The sequence below is a fragment of the Propithecus coquereli genome, unplaced genomic scaffold, assembly GCF_000956105.1.
Source record: "Propithecus coquereli isolate 6110/MARCELLA unplaced genomic scaffold, Pcoq_1.0 Scaffold162, whole genome shotgun sequence".
In the NCBI taxonomy this organism is placed as follows: domain Eukaryota; kingdom Metazoa; phylum Chordata; class Mammalia; order Primates; family Indriidae; genus Propithecus; species Propithecus coquereli.
Window position 1 is genome coordinate 1,282,764 of NW_012140747.1, and position 19,517 is coordinate 1,302,280.

At 42.6% G+C, this 19,517-nt stretch overlaps 1 protein-coding gene across 1 annotated transcript in view; it reads right to left on the minus strand.

Moving 5' to 3' along the window:
* KDR (kinase insert domain receptor) overlaps window positions 1–19,517 on the minus strand; it is a 43,661-nt gene that overhangs the window by 10,191 nt on the left and 13,953 nt on the right. The window contains exons 10-26 of the mRNA XM_012641119.1: window positions 17,687–17,843; window positions 16,639–16,762; window positions 15,764–15,872; window positions 14,552–14,893; window positions 12,220–12,366; window positions 11,746–11,877; window positions 9,346–9,452; window positions 8,782–8,917; window positions 8,301–8,405; window positions 6,874–6,987; window positions 6,214–6,302; window positions 5,454–5,607; window positions 3,463–3,560; window positions 1,110–1,232; window positions 849–960; window positions 512–611; window positions 9–114 (exon numbers count right to left, since the gene is read on the minus strand). Coding sequence (XP_012496573.1) covers window positions 9–114; window positions 512–611; window positions 849–960; window positions 1,110–1,232; window positions 3,463–3,560; window positions 5,454–5,607; window positions 6,214–6,302; window positions 6,874–6,987; window positions 8,301–8,405; window positions 8,782–8,917; window positions 9,346–9,452; window positions 11,746–11,877; window positions 12,220–12,366; window positions 14,552–14,893; window positions 15,764–15,872; window positions 16,639–16,762; window positions 17,687–17,843 — 2,255 coding nt within the window. The remainder of the gene's footprint in view (window positions 1–8; window positions 115–511; window positions 612–848; window positions 961–1,109; window positions 1,233–3,462; window positions 3,561–5,453; window positions 5,608–6,213; window positions 6,303–6,873; window positions 6,988–8,300; window positions 8,406–8,781; window positions 8,918–9,345; window positions 9,453–11,745; window positions 11,878–12,219; window positions 12,367–14,551; window positions 14,894–15,763; window positions 15,873–16,638; window positions 16,763–17,686; window positions 17,844–19,517) is intronic.

The window sequence follows — 19,517 nt, forward strand, 5'->3', positions numbered from 1 at the left end:
TTACGAACCTGCTGAGCATTAGCTTGTAACAGATTTCCCAGATGTTCCACCAACTCTGAAAACGTGGGTCTCTGGTCGGGCTCCCCATGCCAGCAGTCAAGCATAGTCTGGTACCTGGGGAAATGAAACGTTGCTGTCACTAACTGCCTGGATCGGAGGCTGAAAATAAGCACTTGAGTAGGTAAACATTTAGAGAGAGCCCCCCGTGAGTCAAGAGGCACAACAGAGGGACAATACCACACGAGAGACAGAGCCCTACACTCGGAGGCTCAAGTGTGTACGGAAGAGAAAACATCACAAATCAGCACCTAATAACGACTAAGTGGTTGGTATGGACAGTAATAAAGTGCCGCCATTTTAAGAAGCGTCGATTGCACTTGAGATGATCGTGAAAGGCAGAAGTAGGACACAAACGGGGCCACAAAAGAGGTATATACGCTGGAAAGTCTTCCAGGCAGGGAGGACTTGTGAGCAGAGGAAGAGAACAGAAAGATCCTTTCTAAAGTCTTACATTTCCGGTGTGGTATAGTCAGGGGCCCTCATCCTAGTTCCTTCTTTCAATCGCCTACAAAATTCCTCATCAATCTTTACCCCAGGATATGGAGAAGCACCTAGAATAGAACAGGGAGAGGACGTTATTTGATTTGATTTGATTTGATGGAAATCCATGAGCCTGATTCTTGCACATCCTCATCCCCTATAAATGTTTTCTGTCTCCTTTTAGATTTTACAATCCAAGACGTCCAAGAAGTTTCACCTGACAGAGGCGAAGTACAGGAGGGGAAAGGACACCAACTTTTATCAACCTATTTGGAGTCGAGATGGAAGGACGAAAAGCAGTCACTTACCCAAGGAAAATATTTCCCAGAGCAAAACACCAAAAGACCACACGTCACTCTGAATTGTGTAGACTCTGTCAAAAATTGTTTCCGGGGCCATCCATTTCAAAGGGAGGCGAGCCTAAGAGGGTAGAAGACAAGGAATCAGAACCCAGATTAGCAAGGATCTGAAGAAAAAACTTCTTTTGTTCCCGAACACAGGTCCTGAAGTTTGCTATGAGTTTGAATTCTGTAACTTGATAGATCACTGGGTTCATCTTGGAAACTTACATCTCCTTTCCTGACATAATCCGGGTCCTTATAAATATCCCGGGCCAAGCCAAAGTCACAGATTTTCACCACGTTCTTCTCCGACAAGAGGATATTTCGTGCTGCCAGGTCCCTGTGGATACACTGCAAAGAGAATTGTGTTAGGTCTCGGAACAGCTGATCTCTTTTACATCTGTTGTGACCTCATGCTTCCCAAAAAAAAAAAAAAAAAAATCCCACATCAGAAAACCAACTGATTAACAAGGACTGGGTTAGTATCTTTTATCAACACTTCAGGAAAAAGGTCTGTGAACTTCGTGGAGACACACATCTGTTTATTCCATAACCAGCCCCAGCCTTTGGAGTTAAATAATTAAGTTATAATACGATGATGGAGTCATAAATAGACTTCTCTAGGACACAATTAAAAATGTGTTTCTGGTCACATCCACACATCCCTTTTGCCCGGCACCATATATGGTTAAAAATGTGTTATTCTAAGGAGGCCCCAGAATGGGATTTATTTTGAATGAACGCACGGAAATCAGAAACAAGTGTCCTCATTGGTTTGGTGCTCTTTCTCAGTTTCCCCATTCCATATGGAACTGAAGCCGGACCGGCTCTGATAAACCATTGCCAGTGGGGCTCATTCTGATTTCAAAGTGTTGGATTATCCCAAAGGTCTATTAAGGCAATTTCAGCCTATCACAAGTCAGATGGATTCTCCAATGCACTAAAAAGTAAAATGGAATTCACCTTGGCCTTCCTTCTATTCTTTTCAGCTTTTCGTGTCTGCTTTCTCTATATCCTCTAACTCCATCTAACTTCCTACTACTCGGCTGCTTTAGTTCCATATGATGAATTTGTGAGAAAATAAGAGTCTCAGGGAACACAACAAATGAAGCCAAGACTTAGATGAGAATTCTTAAGTCAGTGTAGGAGTGATTGTGTGAGCTGGGCATTACTGACCTTCCCACCACTCACATCTGTACAGCACTCTCTTCTGAACAAGGCATATTCAGAAACATATTGTCCAAAAAATAGACAGTACTTTCTACTGCCCCCTCAACTCCTTTTCGAGCCCAAGAACCAGGTGGTATTCAAGACATCACCTGGTAGAAGCCAGGGGAGTTAAAGGATTCCCACTCCCCTCACCCTACTCCCACCTCCACGCTCATTCCCTTCCTAGTCGCCAAAGGAACTCTGACTAAACGGCAAGCTTTAGCCTTAAAAAAATAATAATAATAAATCATAATCTCCAAGAAGGGCAAAGGGCTTTTCTCTTTGGAAAAACCCTGTAAGATCCCAGTTCTCCCCCTTCCCCTAAGAGAACACAAAATCTACGAAGCAGAAACATCTGAGCTCCTCAAACTCTGAAGGCTGTGAGAAGCTTTAAACTTCAGGGGGAAAAAAAATGGGTTAGGGATTTCATCTAATTTAGAAAAAAACAAACAACAACAACAAAAAACTTAAATCTTTCCTTCCCCAGTAGGCTGGGGCAAAATACATTGTCAACTGATAGTTTTTCCTGAACCTTAATTTGGATTTTTCTTGTTTAATGTAAAACTATGCATTTTTACCCTTTCCAGAGGGGTGACTGCCACCAACCCCGCTCCCTCCGTGGTATTTACAACCTTCGGGATATTTGTCACTTGTCACGTCCCCACCTCAGCCTTTGTTTGGCCTACTTTTCTAATTTTAGCTCTCTTAATCTCTTTCATCTGAAGCCTGTCCTTCCTGGTTTCTAATTATACTACTAACAAATACTTTTGATGGATGGTAATGAACGTAAAATAAATTAAAAATAGCCTCTCTCCTGCCGAGATACCTGCAAGGTTCAGTCCCTCTCCTGCCCAGGTCACTGCTCCAAAGTCACATTCTTAGTAAAGCCTTCCTCGTCCCCTTGTTTTAAATTGCTGTCTACACACACACACAAGCATAGGCACACACACGCCCCTCCTGTGTACTATGTAACCACGTCCTGCTTTATTTTTCCCATAGCATTTACTGCCATCTAACCTCCGATGGATTTTACTTATTTATGTTGTTTATTGTTTGCTCCACCCACGAGAATGTAAACTCCACGCAGGTGGATAGCTGCGCCTGTTTGTTCACTACGGTATCCTGAGTGCTCAGAAAACCACCCAGCACTTCACAGATGCAAGATAAGTATTTATTATACAGATTAGTTCCATGAACTCTTTAACCATCCTTAGTTAGCAGAAACAGAGCCTCCCCGGTAGGGCTCTTTCAAGAGTCCTAGAGGTGGTGAATGAATTATAATCCGAAACAATCACCAGTGGCTGCCACCAGATACCTTATTTCCACACCTGTGATCTCAAGAGACAGGGTCTTTCCCCATGACCTGGCTTACCTTTCGCGAAGCCAAGAACTCCATGCCCTTAGCCACTTGGAAGCTGTAACAGATGAGATGCTCCAAGGTCAGGAAGTCCTTGTAGAGATCTTCAGGAGCTGTCCAAAGAGGCAGGAGGATGGAGATCAGTGAGGTCAGTATTTCTACCCATTAGTGTGATTTGTTTCTAAGTTTGCTAAAGTAATGAGCTCTTTATTTGGGGGTTAAATTTCAAGAAATAGAAGCAGAAACTAAATGCCTCTAACTTCTGTAAATTTGTAGAATCTCAGTATCATTAGCCTTCATCATACCACTTAGGGAAAACATTAGTTTTTCCATTTTAGCCAAATTGAACCAGTAAATCCAGGAGGTAGAATAGAGGTAAAATTGGCCTAGATAACAGGGAAAGAAAGAGAACTTTTTCAAATTTGCTGTTTCAAACTGTTGTTTTTCTGTCATGTACTCAGAGGGATAAACAATAGTTTCATATCAAGAACTCTAAAAATAAAACAACAATATTCAGGGTCATTGGATCTTTTCTCTCCAGGATTTGTCCTAGGACAAAGACCAAAGGTCAAACTATAATCTACAACGGATAACTAAAAATATCCAAAACGTATTTTCTTCTCTCATTCTCAAACTTAAAAAGTGCTGTAAATACATTAAATCTTGCCTCCGAGAATGTTTTTTCCTCCAAGGATGTGAATGAGAGATAACAGGAACATGGAGAGAAAGATGAATTTACGTAAAGTGGTGGTATTTACTTCAGTGCAACTGGTACAAATAAACACCAAGACATTAATGGGTGTTTCAAAATGATCTCTTAACTTTGGTCAGATAAGATAAGACTTATGGCTTCTTTCCTGGAGACAAATACCAGCGTAAACAAAAACTTAGTTGTAATAATAACCTCGTAAGTATTAAAAAGTCTGCGAGCCTTTCTCTCAACAACTTGTTATGCTCAGGTTAAAGTGCTCTGAGTAAACAATTAGTGAAACCTCCGCGTTTTCCAAAAGAAGAAATGGAGGCAAGATTCCAGGCCAATGCCCCTCCTGCTCCAACATACTACCTCGATCCCGTAGGTTTAGCTCACTGGCCACCATTTTTTGAGAGAAGGAGCAGGGTACAGACAGCGCCGCTCAGTGTGAGTCCAACTACATGAGACCTAGACCACTCCCTCATGCTCTTCTAGACCAAGTCCCAGCCTCACACCGCCTACTCGGCTTCTAAGGGAAAGAAGCTAATTGTAAGCTCTCTCTGTAGCCCCAAGTCAAGGGAAACAGAGTGGGTTTCTTCCACTCCGTCCTGATGGATTCTTCTAGACTGATGCCTCAAGAGCAGCCAGACGCCAGGAAGCCCCATCTCTATCTACACCCATGGAGCTGTCTCTGCTCCTTCCGAGGGAAGCAGATACACAGTGTGTCCTGGAGCTGGCTGAAGTCCTAGATGTTAGGCTGGGGCCACAGCGCCAAAGAGCACTCAAATTTCATTGGGAACATAACTGAATAAAGATGAGCAAATGTACCAAGACCCCGCTGAGGAAGTGTGGCTGGAAGGAAGACTTGATAAGCCACTTGGGGTGGGGCAGAAACAGCAGATGGCTCCTATACTGCCTTGGGGAAGGTGGGTATGGTGAATTGGAGACTCTTTGTGTGCCGGTGAAGCATGCAAAGTGGGCTGCACAGCTCAGGGCCACGGCACTGTACCCCTCCCACTGGCAATGCCGAACCAGTACTTTAAGAGCATTGGTGAGGTTGCTGCCGACCGCCTACCCCCCCCGTGCCCCCCAGATTTCTCAGGCTAGCACTGCCCTGCCTCCCAACCTAGCCCACTGCTCATTCAGGCCTTCCACGCTCCACTTCTGGGGAGACTGGATGGAGGCAGGCTGGAAATTGAGGTCTCTTTCAACTAGAAGGTAGTATCGACCTTTTCCTGTGACCAATCCCTCGTGTCACCCTGCCTACTCCTACAAGAGCAATGGCGCTAAGTGCGGAAGAAGCAGTGGCAGGTACCTTCCTCTTCCTCCACGTCGCTGAGCGACTTCTCCTCCACAAATCCGGAGCTGGCGGAGCTCTGGCTGCTGGTGATGCTGTCCAGGCGGCGCTTCGGATCCACGGGAATCTCCCCAACGTAGTCCTTTCCCTGACGGAATCGCGCCCCTTTGGACTGCAGAGAAGCAAAGGAACAAACAAACTCGTTGAATACAAACTGGGCATCTAAAATGCAGTAAACTTTGGAAACAATTGAAACTATTAAAAAGCAGACAGGAAGGATGTCCATTGCAGGCGCATGGAGTCTCTGGGCTGAAATTCGGGGCATGTTTTGTACATAATAGGGCTTCTCCCACGACACCCGGCTCCTTCTTTGGCTTCAAGACATAAATGTCTTATTTTGAGCTGTCCTCAGACACGCTTCCAGCCTTAGGGTGCTTTTCACAGAGGCATTTACACTCCATGGGGCCAAATATGGCTGGAGGAGAGAGAGAATGATCCAGAGCCGTCCTCCCCTCCGCCCTTCCCTTTCCTGGATCGTACTTGCCTTCTCCCCAACTCCGGCACTCTATAATGCATCCGTGGATTAAAGCCACAAAAATAAAACACGACAAGCACACGTTCCCCCAGAAGGTAAAAGAGGAAGTCACGACAGCCAAGAGGTACTCTGAGATTTCCCGTAAGTTCCTCCCCGAACTTTCAACTAAAAAACTAACCTGGACCCCTTTGAGTTTTCCTTCATTTTACAACACAGCCCGAGTTGAGTAAGGAAATGACATACCTTGTAGGGGACAAATTCATTTCTCTTGCTCCTTAAGTAAGTTGATAGGTTTCCAAACTTGCAGAATTCCACAATCACCATGAGTGGCCCTGCAGACAGCGTAGCGGGGCAAGAAAGGAAAATGTGTTTTCACTCATATTTTGCACTAAGTGCTAAATATATTGATGAACCCAGAAACGTGTTAGAAGAAGGATCCAACCTCTCACTGGGAAAGGATCATAGAAATCATCTGGCCCCTTCTGTTGTAGCTCTTTCTTTTCCAAAAGGCAATTTTACAACAACAGTAGCCAAAATTTCAGAAGAAAACCCATCTACTTACTTCTCAGTGCAATCACATAAGAGGACTCCATTCTGGGGCAGACTATTCTTAAGTCCTTTGCTTTCAAGTTTTTTGGGGAGTTTAATTTCCTCATCTGAACATCTATTACACAGTGGCAAACTATATCATAGTGGTGTGACATTTTTTAATTCAGAGGATGTTTTAGAATAGTTTGACTATAGTGCCCATTAAACCTCCATGAAATCTATTTATATCTAGGGACCTGCAAAGTATTCTAAGTTAAGCGAAGCAAGGCCATGGGAGTTAGGTGGTTTCCCTCGAATACCAGCGGATAAGCACATGTCACAATTAGGCGACCCCAACCATGCACAGCTACTCACCTCCTGGCTTGGTGCAGGCACCGAGGAGGTTGACCACATTGAGATGGTGGCCGATGTGAATGAGGATCTTGAGTTCAGACATGAGGGCTCGGTGTTCACTGTGCGTTGCACCCTCTACAAATACAGGGCAAAGAGGGAAGTCGCTGGTGTGGGCATTACCTTAGGATGACTGATGCCCCTCTCTCCGCCGCATGCCACTGTGCAACGTACCCTTCGGGGTAACACAGCTGTGGCCTAATTTACAGACTAGTGCATTTCCTCAAAGTCAAGTATAAATCCTATTTTCTAATTTCAAATACAATTCTCACTTTAAGCAAAGCCAGAAGGTTTGATATTAAAAGGAATCCATTGTGAAGTCTTTTACGAAGTAGAGAATACATCTGCAATGGGATCGTGCCCAGATTCTCCTCTTTTATAAAACTGGATTTTTATATTTCAGGTTTACTATGCTTGTTAGGGTCTGATCATTTCAGTGCTTCCCCATAAGGAAGCAACACCGTGTATTAAATATCCTCGGGTTTCAGAGGCTATACTGAATGTTCCAGCCGGTCTGTGCCAATCTGTTCAGGCAGCTGGCAAGGCCAATTGGCACACGAGGCTGATAGCACTGAGACCGTGTGTTTGATCCTGCACACTCTGCTACACTTCCCTCCAATCTCAGGCATGGTCTACACCTCAGGCCCTGATGAGCCACCTCCAAATTACATACTCCCTTGGCCACACAGAGAAAAGGCAAAAGGAGAGATGGCTTCAAAATGCAGGAGACCTCTTGGCAATGGTTCAGTAGCACTGTCTTCATCAATGAAAGCACATCACAGTTGGAGCAAAGAGCTTTGTATGCCTCACTTCACAAAATTAAAACAGCCAGACCAGAATTCCATTACTATTAGGACTAATAATTTTTTATAAAGCTTTTCATTTTGTAAAAAATCACCCATAATCCTTTTTTTCCTAGCACAATCATTCTTTTTTTGAAAATTATTATCTTTTATATATGAAAATCTTTTACATATTCCAATTCTGGAGAACATGTTTTTGCATTCTATCTTCCTTTCCACGTTTCTAGATGGTCTATAATTATCTTACACCACAATACACTAAGAAATAATTTAAATATAACCACAGTACTTTTTTTCCTATAATTAGGACCACTAAGCACAATTATGTCAGCTGAACCACACACAAGGGCACCCAGGCAAGGTAGGTGAAACCCCCGTCCACCTTTGCTTGCCAGGCCGTGCACCCTGGCACGAGGCTACAAAGGAGGATCCTTTATCCACTTTGCACAGGGGCATTATATAGGCTGGCCACATGCTTGGCCAGTGGGCCCACCTAAGGGCAGAGCCACTGATACAAGCCTTGCATCATGTTTAAAGACTGGATAAAACAGAGAGAGAGATAAACCACCATATAATGCTGCCTTTTACCTTTCAACATTTTGACGGCCACTGTCTTGCAAGTTGCTGTCTTGTCAATTCCAAAGGCATCTGCCTCGATCACTTGGCCAAAGGCACCACGGCCAAGAGGCTTGCCTAGAGTCAACAAGAATGGCAACAACAAAACAGGCTTGGATTATTACACCACCAAAGTGACATGCAGAGATTCCGATTAGATGGGGTGACCGTACCTCCCAGTTTAACATGAGTAGTCCACTTCGCTCCCTTGTCCTGGCTTAATATTTAATAATTTCCCCTTCACACTCTAAATGTCCTGCTTTGGAGGATTATTCAGGGATCCTACCTCTAAGTGGCTACCTGAAGGATTACCCACATTTAAGAGATGAAATTAATATTTCTAAACCAGAATCCAACATCTGAATAGACTAGGTTTATCATCATCTTAACGAAAGAAGAAATGGCCTCGTAAACCCAACATCAGATTATTAATAGTATCAGTTGAAAAACGCACCCAGTTTCAGCCGGTCTCTGGGAAATTCCCATTTGTTGGCATCATAGGGCAGGCGTTCACAGTGCTCGTCCAGGGGCAGCTCGTCTGGGTCCATGACGATGGACAAGTAGCCCGTCTTCAGTTCCCCTCCATTGGCCTGGAAAGTATCAATCTTTCCAGTCACATACACCCTGTTGTTTGCCTGTTGTTTGTGTGCTTGTTATTGTTGTTTAGAGGGGCCTCACTCCTGATGTCTCATTTTCCAACAAAACTCATGGAGTTTGAGAGTGTTCCTATTATAATCCTGCTCCTAGTGGCCCTTTATCCCCCAAAGGAGCTCAGAATTAAGTTTTTAAATCTTAATTACACTAGACAGTCCAAGTCCTTTTCCCCTCTAGTGGCTTCTAGCAATTAAAGCCCTGAGGTCCGGCCAAAAGAAAGTGGGCAAGAATGTTATTGTATTGAAATAAAAATGCTCCCATTGAGCCAGTAACAATGGGAAGAAACAACTCAAAGAACCCCAGTCAGCTTTCATTAATCATGAAAACCAATGTGCATGAGACAGAAGGGAAATTATTTTGTTACCCTCTTAACGGTCCGTAGGACGATGACAAGAAGGAGCCAGAAGAACATGGCGATCACCGCGGTGCCTACTAGAATAATGACTTCCAAGTTCGTCTTTTCCTGGGCACCTGGAAAGACACAAGCAAATGTGCATCAACAGCTGGACCTTTATATCTTTTGATATAAGATGATGAAGTGCAACACTAAATCAAGATCTCTTGAAACCCTTAGGAAATTTGGAAAAATCCTAGCAGATAATAGTCACACACCCCCAACTTGGATGGAGTCTACAGAATTCTTAACAGCAAATTTAAAACTTGCCAAACATTGCCCACAAAAACTTCCAACAATAAAATTATAAAGCAATTAAGGATATAAGTATTAAGGTCTTAAAAGACGAATATAGAAAGTGTTTAGAGAAAGAACAATCTTCGATGGGAAGAAAACAGATCATATTCCACAGAGAAGAAAAGTATTTCTATTTCAGGAAAATAAAAGCGTGGTTTTACGCTGACAGTCAACGTTTTGAACTGTGCAGAGTTTGTAAAAGGGTCATATAAGAAATCAAGTAGGGAAATAAATGAAGTCCTTTGACCAGAGAGCTACTGATGACCACATACCTACTATGCATTCATCTCTTTAAATGTATCTTCCCCCTTAATCTTCTCAACCCTCAGTTTTTAGATGAAGAAACAGAAGATCAGAGAGGTCAAGCTACTTGATGGAGGACACACAGCTAGTCGGTGGTTCAGTCAAGGCTTAAACAAGGTCTGTCCAACATGAGCTAACAATTACGTACACCACCCTGTCCTGTGTGGCAAGAGCCAGAGTGAGGAAAAGCGAGAGAGCTGAGATGAGCATGAGATGCATAGCCTGTTAATAGGAGTTTCAAACCACATGTGAAAAAAAAAAAAGAAAACTAGAGTCAGCAAAGAAAACCACAGATGCTCAGGCCTCGGGAGGATGGCTCTGAGCAGGAGAAATCAAATGCAGAAGGAGGTTTTCCACTAAGAGTGATTAGCGAAGAGGTGATAAGGAAACAGTCACCACTTGGGGGTCTCCCATCAGAAGAGTGCAGGGTGGATCAAAACAGCCCACAAACTGTGAGAGCGGCCCCCTGCCCCGCAGCCTCCAGAGAGCAAAAGATAAGTAATAAATTAGTTAGCAAAATCAGAGTTAACTGTTGAGAGACGAGCACCAAGTATGCTTGGAGTGGATTTTGTTTCTTTGGTGGTCCTAGCGAAGAAATTCTTCATTTACACATAGAGATTAGAAGCCCATTTCTATATAGAGAGTACAAAGTTCAAAGAGTCCATTTTCTATGTAAGTTTGTGTATAAATATTCTCATATAACCTTTGGGAACCTAGTGGAAGTCTTCCCTTCTTAGTACTCTCTCCAGGTAAGCAGTGACAATAATGTCTGGCCAATGTTACCTAGTTAAGCATCTGTAACCAGCTGCAGACAGCTACCAGGTGAGGCAGAGCACCAGCGAGAATCTGGACATCCCCCCAAGGATTTGCCCTAAAACACGAATCACTTTGGAAATGACAAAACTGCCATGCCCTTTGAAATCTTTATTTGCAAGTGTGGTTTATGAAATGGTCATATGCCTACAGATTTGAAAACATGACAACATATCTAGATGCAATACTTGGCAACACAGATTTGACAGCTTAAAGGGACCAAAATCTAGACTTCGAGAGACAAGTTAGGATGAGCTCATAGAAATCCATCAGTTCTCCCTTCCATCACCCTCCCTCTTCCTCTCCCTTGCATACCATTCCTTCACCCACACAATACTGTGTTATTGTTCTCCTGGTGGGTTATAAAAAACACACGTAGGAATACACTTCTTAAGATAAAATACTCTGTCACAAATTACTTTTCCTATCTGAGAAAATGCCAGATTTCACATCACTCCTGCACATACACACAGGTTTTCTTTCATATTTGGATAAGAAACAAAAATTTTCCATTTCAGAAAAGCAATGGTCTATTGTTCACAAGTGAATCTTAATTATCTTTGGTCCAATGAAAACTTTGAACCCTCGTGACTATCGGATAGCATTTACCTTCATGACAAGGCAGCGATTCTAATATTTTTCCAAATAAATATAGAGGTATCATTTCTACAAGTTAATGGAGCCGTTCAAGCAAAGAATCAGGGAGAGGAGGATAGTCATCTCTCCTGGCTAAGAATTTTTCCATAATGAGAACTGTAAGGCTAGGAAATGTGATCCCAGCAGAATTAAAACAACATTAATTACGTTTTCTGGTTAAAAGAATATACACTTATTGCAGAAAATTTACAAAGTACAAAGAACATTAAAAACCACCTCTAGTCGTCCCACCCAAAGGGTATGGGTATATATAAGCACAAACTAATCACAGACCCAATGTGTCTATGATTCCCCACTGACCTTCTATTATGAAAAATGCTTCTACTTTTGCACATCCCAGAACACTGCATGCCTGGCAGGTGTAGAGGCCTTCATCCTCCTTCCTCACTCTGCGGATGGTAAGATTCCGGTTCCCGTCTTTCAACACAATGCCTAAGACGGGAGGAAAATGATTATTCTTATTTATAATGATGTGATCTGTGGAGTTTTCCAAAGAAAGCTTTTAAAACATAAATGCTGCCCTTCATCTGGGGCTATTATCTAACTTTGAAGAGTCGCATAGGATCTACTGCTGACTGATCTCCCAAGAGGCTTCCTTGAAAATTCAACAAGGCTCCAAATATTCCGAATCCAAGTCTGTGAAATGAGCCAGACCGTATACACTAATACTACTTTTCTTTTTAACCTCAAAACAAATCAAGAAATGATATGGGTTTTAGGTAACACCCCTGGGAAAATTCTGCGACCAATGAGAGATAAACAAGTTCTACTTGCCTGAGTCTTCCACAAGGGTCTCATTATCTTTAAACCAGGTAATCTGTGGAGGAGGATTCCCAGATGCTATGCACGAAACCTCAATGGTTTCACCAATATTCGTCGTCTGATTCTCTAGGTTTCCTGTGATCATGGGTGCCACGCGCTCTAGGCACATAAAAAGAAAATCATGGAACATATAGTTATAACATGGAATGATTTTCATATCAGGAAATTTTTAAACAGTTTAAACTTAGTAAACAGCAACCTGTTGATTTACTAAGCTGAAAATACACAGAGGCTGATAACAGCACCACTGGCCACTGGGCAAAGTTAAATGAAACAAGTCAGAAGGTTGAGAGAGATTACTGCGTGTCTTCGAACATTCGCGGTAGTGATTCTAGCGAATCACTACCAAAATAATCACATCACATGTGATTAATGTAATCACATCACAAAATAAAGGTTCAGGATCACCTTTATGGATTTTCCCTCTAATCAGACATGACTTCTCAAGGGGGAAACTCTCCTCCCATGAAAGTGCTAACCAATAATAGCCTAGAACTCTCCATGTTTTTCTTGGAAAGTGCCAAACGTCAGTGTAATTCAATGAAGAATACCTTGTATTTATTTGGCAATTTTCACAAAACTCAATTTATATAATTTTTGTTCTTCACTATCAATCTTATGTGACAGGCTGAACAGGACTATTAGCACTATTTAAAGGTGAAATAACTGCAGTTCAGGAAGGGTTAAACAACTTGTCCAAGTCCCTATAAGTAAGTAAACAGTCAAACTGTTCACTGTATCTGCCGAATCTGAAAGACTGGTCCAGTGCTATTTCCACTAAAATACAAACAAACCAAACACCACTCTAAGGAAAGTCATGGATTTAAAGAAGATGAAGCCCATGAGTATTTGTTTAAATGTACAGGAAAACTTTAGATTTCCCCTTTCCCCAAATCACCAAAGTGCTGTGGAAGTATCATGTCCAAATCAACTGAACATCCAAAGGAATCATGCTGAAGAAACCCACTTGAACGCTGTAGTGAAATGAGATTACCTCAACAGTGTGCTACATTAGGGTTTAAGCAAACGTACTGGACTCTGGCCTACTTCTAAGAATAGATTTTAGGAAAAAAGTTCCAAGTCCTTACGGAAGCAAACCAGCTAACTGTAAGCACATATTTCCTGGGCATGGCAAGGCTGGGAGTCTCCTTCACAATCTCTTTCTGAATTCTTCATTGCTCTGAAACCAGACCAGCCACCAATGGCAATACAAGTCCATGGTCATACATGTGGTGTGATTTGCAGAGTCCTGGGGATGATTTAACCCCAAAATATCTCTTCCTCTGACACCTGAGTCTTAAAGCTAGCAAACCTTATGCTAGTATCTGTCAGAGGATATCTTGTAAAATATACCAAGGCCTCTAAGGAAAATATTATTCCTCTGAAACTGTGGTATAGATAAATTTACCTGGGCAGTTCCTCTTCCTAACAGTAAAAAACAGAGGACACATCATAGGAAGCAGGAAGGGACACTAAAAGGAGAAGAAAATGGAGAGAGATGGCACAAAGAGAAACTCCCCAAATTTGCCTGACTGCCCCAGAGACAGATCTATAGCTGTCCCCAATTTTAGCACAAGGCACAAGATTGGACAAACTGTAGAGAGTGGCTCCATGGGGAATTCACAAAACTATGTGCTCACTGAAATTATCATCCCATTGACCTTGAGCTATAGTTGACCACATGGGATGACCCAGAGGTATAGGCGCAGAGTGTAGTACCCTTCCCATGACTCTTCTAGGTCCTAAGCTCAGCCCATCGTCCCACTCTTCACACAGTAGGTAGTATATGCTGCCATGTTCCATGATTAGAGCTACAGCAGGAGGCAAAACAGAGACCAATCTCTGTCCTTATGGACACGGAGACCTCGCTGTGCTCTGACAGCCCAGTGGTTGCCTATGTTCTCATCCTGCCCATCTTGTTCACCACTGTGAACTTCTGGAACTCTCCTAGTTTATAGTAGGCATTCCACAAATAAATACTCTTTAAATAAATGAATGCTCAAGAATAAGGCAGAAATTTCCCAGTTTCGAGCTAAAACTTTGCATATACTTGAGTTACCCCATCATCGGGGTTAAAAGGAACCATGTTATTTTCTTTTTTTAATATATCATTTCACCTTTATTAGCTTTTTTCTGCCTCAGGGACTTTCAGTGAATAAGATAAATGTGTTCCAGTCTACTTCATAAGCTCCTAGAGGATGGTAATTTTTGCGCAGCACCTGAAAGCACTACGTTTAAGGCATTCCAACTGCCTTGGGACAACGATCAGGAGTCGCCTCCCTACCTAGGACTGTGAGCTGTCTGACCACACAGTGTCTTCTCTTGGTCTTCCTGTCTTGAGCAAAGCAGACGTAGTCTCCTTGGTCCTGCAAGGATGCATTCTGGAGCTCCATGATCAAAATGTCATTTGTGCTGTTAGTGAATATGGTGGCATTCAATTTCCAAAGAGTATCCAGGTTCTTGCAAAGAGGCGTGGGCAGCTCTCCCATGTGGATCGGCAGAGCCTGTGAGCCAAGCTTGTACCACGTAAGGTTCTCAAACGTGGTTCTGTCTGCACTGCACCACAAAGACACGCTCTCCTGCTCGGATGGCTGGGTGCCAGGTTTCAAAGTAATTTCAGGACCCCCTGAAATGCAAAGCCCATACTTAGAGGATGGTGATTTAACTTGGTACAACACAGCATCGTTTTCTTGTTGCCTTCAGACTTCTAAAAAGTACCAAAAGAAGTGAGGCTCTAGCACTCTCAGACGATGATGAGGAGACAACCAAATTAGATCCAGGTCCTCAAAAATGTATTATTTGACCAAAATGTAAATGAATTCCCCAAATATTTATCACATCTCCACTATGAGCTCTAAGCACAGTGTTGAGGATAAGAAAAAAAAAATCCAAAGCAGAGTATCTAATCATAATATAGAATTTTTAAAAACTTAGTTCCTCATTAACACAAAACACTCAACACCATTAAAGCTGCATTTATTCCAACCAATTAGCCCAGACTAAAATATTTTACTCAGTATGGTTGGCAAAGGCTTATCCATAAAATTAAAGTGCATAGGTAAGATCAGCAGCACTGGTAGGGCCGTGCTCCTGTGCCATTCCATTTGCCTCCAGAAATGCCAACCTCATCAAGCAGCAAGCTCACCAGTGTCTACTGAAGCTCATGAGCCATGCACAGTGCCAGACTCTGATGGCCAAGACATAAATGTGACATAGAACTGGCGGCTTAAGTCATCTGTGAAACCATTCTCTCTCCAGTGAAGCCGGATGTACTGACTTCACACAAGCCCAGGAGACAGCTGAGGAGTTATGAACGTTTAATTTATGAACATTTAATTCATGAATGAAAGCATCAATTACCAATCCAAGTTCTCATCCTAAACGCCATGCCCCTCACATGAGCGGCAAGGACAACAGAGAATTCCACAGCTAGTAAGTAATCCCACTACCCACTGTTGGAGGGACCCAACCCACCCCTCCAGAGAAGCACACTTACTGGTCACATGGAAGGGGATGACCCTCTCTCCTCTCCCGACTTTGTTGACAGCTTCACATTTGTACAAAGCTGACACATTTGCCGCTTGGATGATAAGGGTACTTACGGTCTGTGGGAAAAAAAACAAGTCCCAGGCCGTAAACAATGCAGGCTGTGTTTGCACAAATGCACTCAGACTCAAACCCAGCAGTCTCCGCAACTGCTCCGACCTGCCTACCCGACTCTCACTTCCCCACTGACCACTCTCAAATTGATGCAATTACAGGCTGAGTATCCCTTATTCAAAATGCCTGGGACCAAAAATGTTTTGGATTTGGGTTTTTGTGGCTTTTTTTCAGATTTTGGAATATTTGCATTATATCCTTACCAGTTAAGTATCCCTAATCCAGAATTCATAATGCTCAAATGAGCATTTCCTTTGAGCGTAAGCATCATGTCAGCACTCAAAAAGTCTTAGATTTTGGAACATTTCGGATTTCAGATTTTCAGATTAAAGATAGTCAATGTGTATAATTATGCTGCTGTGTAGCTCAAACATTATACAAAAAGAGCTTTGGAGACCATGAAATTAATGATGTGCTTTAATATAACAATACACATTTCTTCCTTCTCATGTTTATAAAATCAGAATCACTTTACACAGACGTATGATTGAATGGCATGGATATTTCACTTTTCTCTGATAAGCTATCAATACGTTAATGGTACTGTTAAAAGTCAATGTTGCTTTCAAATTGACTTAAAATGCTAGAATTTTATTATCCAGACTCTTTGATTATTAATCTCTAAATATGTCTCATATGTGATTGCACCATCCTTGCATCCTTCCACGAAAGAGACAGAGAGATTTTGAGATTAAAAAACTTCAAACTCACTTTGTTTCTCCCTTCAATTAGGGCAAATTGGTTTTTGTTGACTTCGATTTTATTTCCCCCCTGGAAGTCCTCCACACTTCTCCATTCTTTACAAGTATACGGGTTTGTCACTGAGACGGCCTGGCTATAAGAAGGACATACAGATTATGTTACAATTCGATTTTTCTTTAGTTCAAATAAATAGCAAGGAAAAGAATCAGACTTTGGTTATTCTGTTCTTAGAAATAACTTTCAGTGTAGCTGACCACATTACCAGACTTGGCGCCACATAAAAATAGGCCCCGGCCATGAAGGAAAAGGTTCTAGGTAGATTCATTCAGGATACAGGAGGGAAGCAGCTATTCTGGGAACAAACATTCATTCATAAATTGGATCGACAAGACAATTCAAGTTAAATTAGTTCAAAGGAAGCAAGGAAACTTAGAAGCCATTGGGCTTCTTAAAGTCATGTCTCTGGGACCATGGCCTCTGTGAAGGAAATGGTCTGCAAATTGAGAAAGAAACTAGTAGTGGCCATTTCGAAAACAACAACAGGAAGTGGACTGCTTAGGGTGGTGGTGGGTTGGCTGTCGCTGTTGTGCTTTTCCCTGAGGATGTCTGGACTTGTGTTGGGACATGATAAGCTGGGACCGAGACGCAGAGGGCTGAGGCTGGGTCTATCACCGCCTCACACCCATCAGCACTTCCTCCGAGAGATGGACCTTCTCACAGACAAGCAGCAGCGATGTGGTCCTCACCGGTTGATCGGTACAAGGAGAAAAATCAAAGATGGGCACTTAGCAAACTGAGCAAATCAGCCTGCATGTGGAAAAGTGTACATAAGGGCTACCCTAAAAAGAGAAACCTAGCTAATCTCAAAGTGGGATACCCTGGGCAAAGACATCCCCTAAAATTTAAGACACAGAGAAAGAAGGAAGGAGATGTAGAGTACCGCTTGAGGGGAAACTTTCTTAGGGATAGCCTTGTAGGCTTAGAATGGAGGCACAGCATAGGTTGACTATACGAAATGCAAAACAGCAGGACAAGAAGAGCACGTGGCCCTGCTCACCTGGGCTTGCTGGGGCACTCTTCCTCCAACTGCCAATACCAGCGGATGTGGTGTGGGGGAGGAATGGCGTAGATTGTGCACGTCAGCGTTTGGGTGGTGCCGTACTGGTAGGAATCCACGGGAGAGATCAGAGACTTCTCACCAATCTCGGGTGGGACTGAACACAGGAAAAACCACGTTTGAATTACCCATCAGCTTTGAAGAATGGGAGGTAGAGGATTTCAGCAACCAAAGCTGACACTTCGGAAAGTGCCCCCACTTTCTTTTGCAAAGAACATCTAGCCTTGGAAACAGATCTGAATTCTAGTGATACTCATAAAATTAACAATAAGCTAATTATAATAATAAACTAATAACTTCAGTGACTTCAGGCAAGTCTTACAAGCCTGTGCCTCAGTTTTTCTCATCTGCATTACAGAGATAGTTCTCTCTGTCCTCCCCGTCTTGCAAGACAAGGGTGAGACTACAGAAAGAAAGTAGCTGGAATAGGATAAACACGCTTACTACACGCCAAGATGGTTCCAAGTGCTCCGCATTAAGTCACTTAATCCTCACAACCACCGTCAGTGTCCCCATGACACAAATAAGAAAAATGAAGCATAGGAAAGTTAAATGACTTGCCCAAGTCACCCAGTTAATAAGTGGCAAAACCTGGAACAAACGAGACACTCGAACTTCTGAACTGAAACACTTAATCACTACTACACTATAAAGGAAGGTGCCAATCTTTGCAGAGTGCATCCCTGCTGACCAGCCGAGCTTTTCATTCTCTTTCCCTCCCCCTTTCTTCCTTCCTCCCTTCCTCCCCACTTCGCTCTCCTTTTTCTTTCTTTCTATTCTGGCTCCAAAGGTATCAGTACAAAACTATTTCCTTAACGCTGTCAACCTAAAGGCTCAGATTATACTTTCAAAACTTGACCTGCTTTTGATGTTTATTTTATATAGCAAGGAAAGTGCTACAGTGAATCAAATGTTTACTAACTTCATGAATTGATGAAATGAGGTTAGTCACTGTCCATTTTTCTGTCTTTATTTCGCGTTCATTTCTTTCTCCCATCCTACTTACATGATCTCCAATTTCTCTCCCCTCCCCCAACCCCCACTCCTATGCTGCTTCTAGGCAACCTTTCTGGAACCTGTTATCTTTAAAATACGCCCTGAAAAAAGAAATGAAGCCAAGCTCAGCAGATATACAGAGGAGTATCAGGACACATGGGGAAGCACCTTGATGTCACGGGAGGATACCCTGAAGTTTTAATACGCCATGCTAGTAGGGAGAACCAAGAACAACAACAGAGAAGCGTTTCTCAAACTGGAGCAAGATATGAATGGATTTGCTCTGGGAAAAAGTGCTCTGGTCAAACAAATTTGCTAAATCTTGAATACTTTGCATCTCTCCCCCTGAGGAATGGCAATATACATTAGCATGTTAAAGGCTCTGAGAAGTCCTGCAATAAAGAAACCTGGTTTATATCACCTTAGCACCTCCCACACTCACTTGACCACCATCCTTCCCCCCCAACCCCAAACATTTGTTTGTATCTTTCAGCTTGAGAAAACGAAGTCTAAATCATCCTTAAATCAAAAACGTATTATCTTCCCTTTACAAATTCAGACTCAGATGTTAGACTCCTGTCAAAAAAAAAGAAAAGATTCCAACCAAGCCAATGGTGTCAACTTCAAAAGGCTTCAGAGCTGAAATGTGCCTGAGCATCACTGATACATCAACTACAACATCAAGCTAGAAGCTTCACACAAAATCCAGGGAGAAGAGTTTTACACATCTGTGTACCAGGTGTGCGCCCCACGAGAGAGGAACAAGAGTGATGTA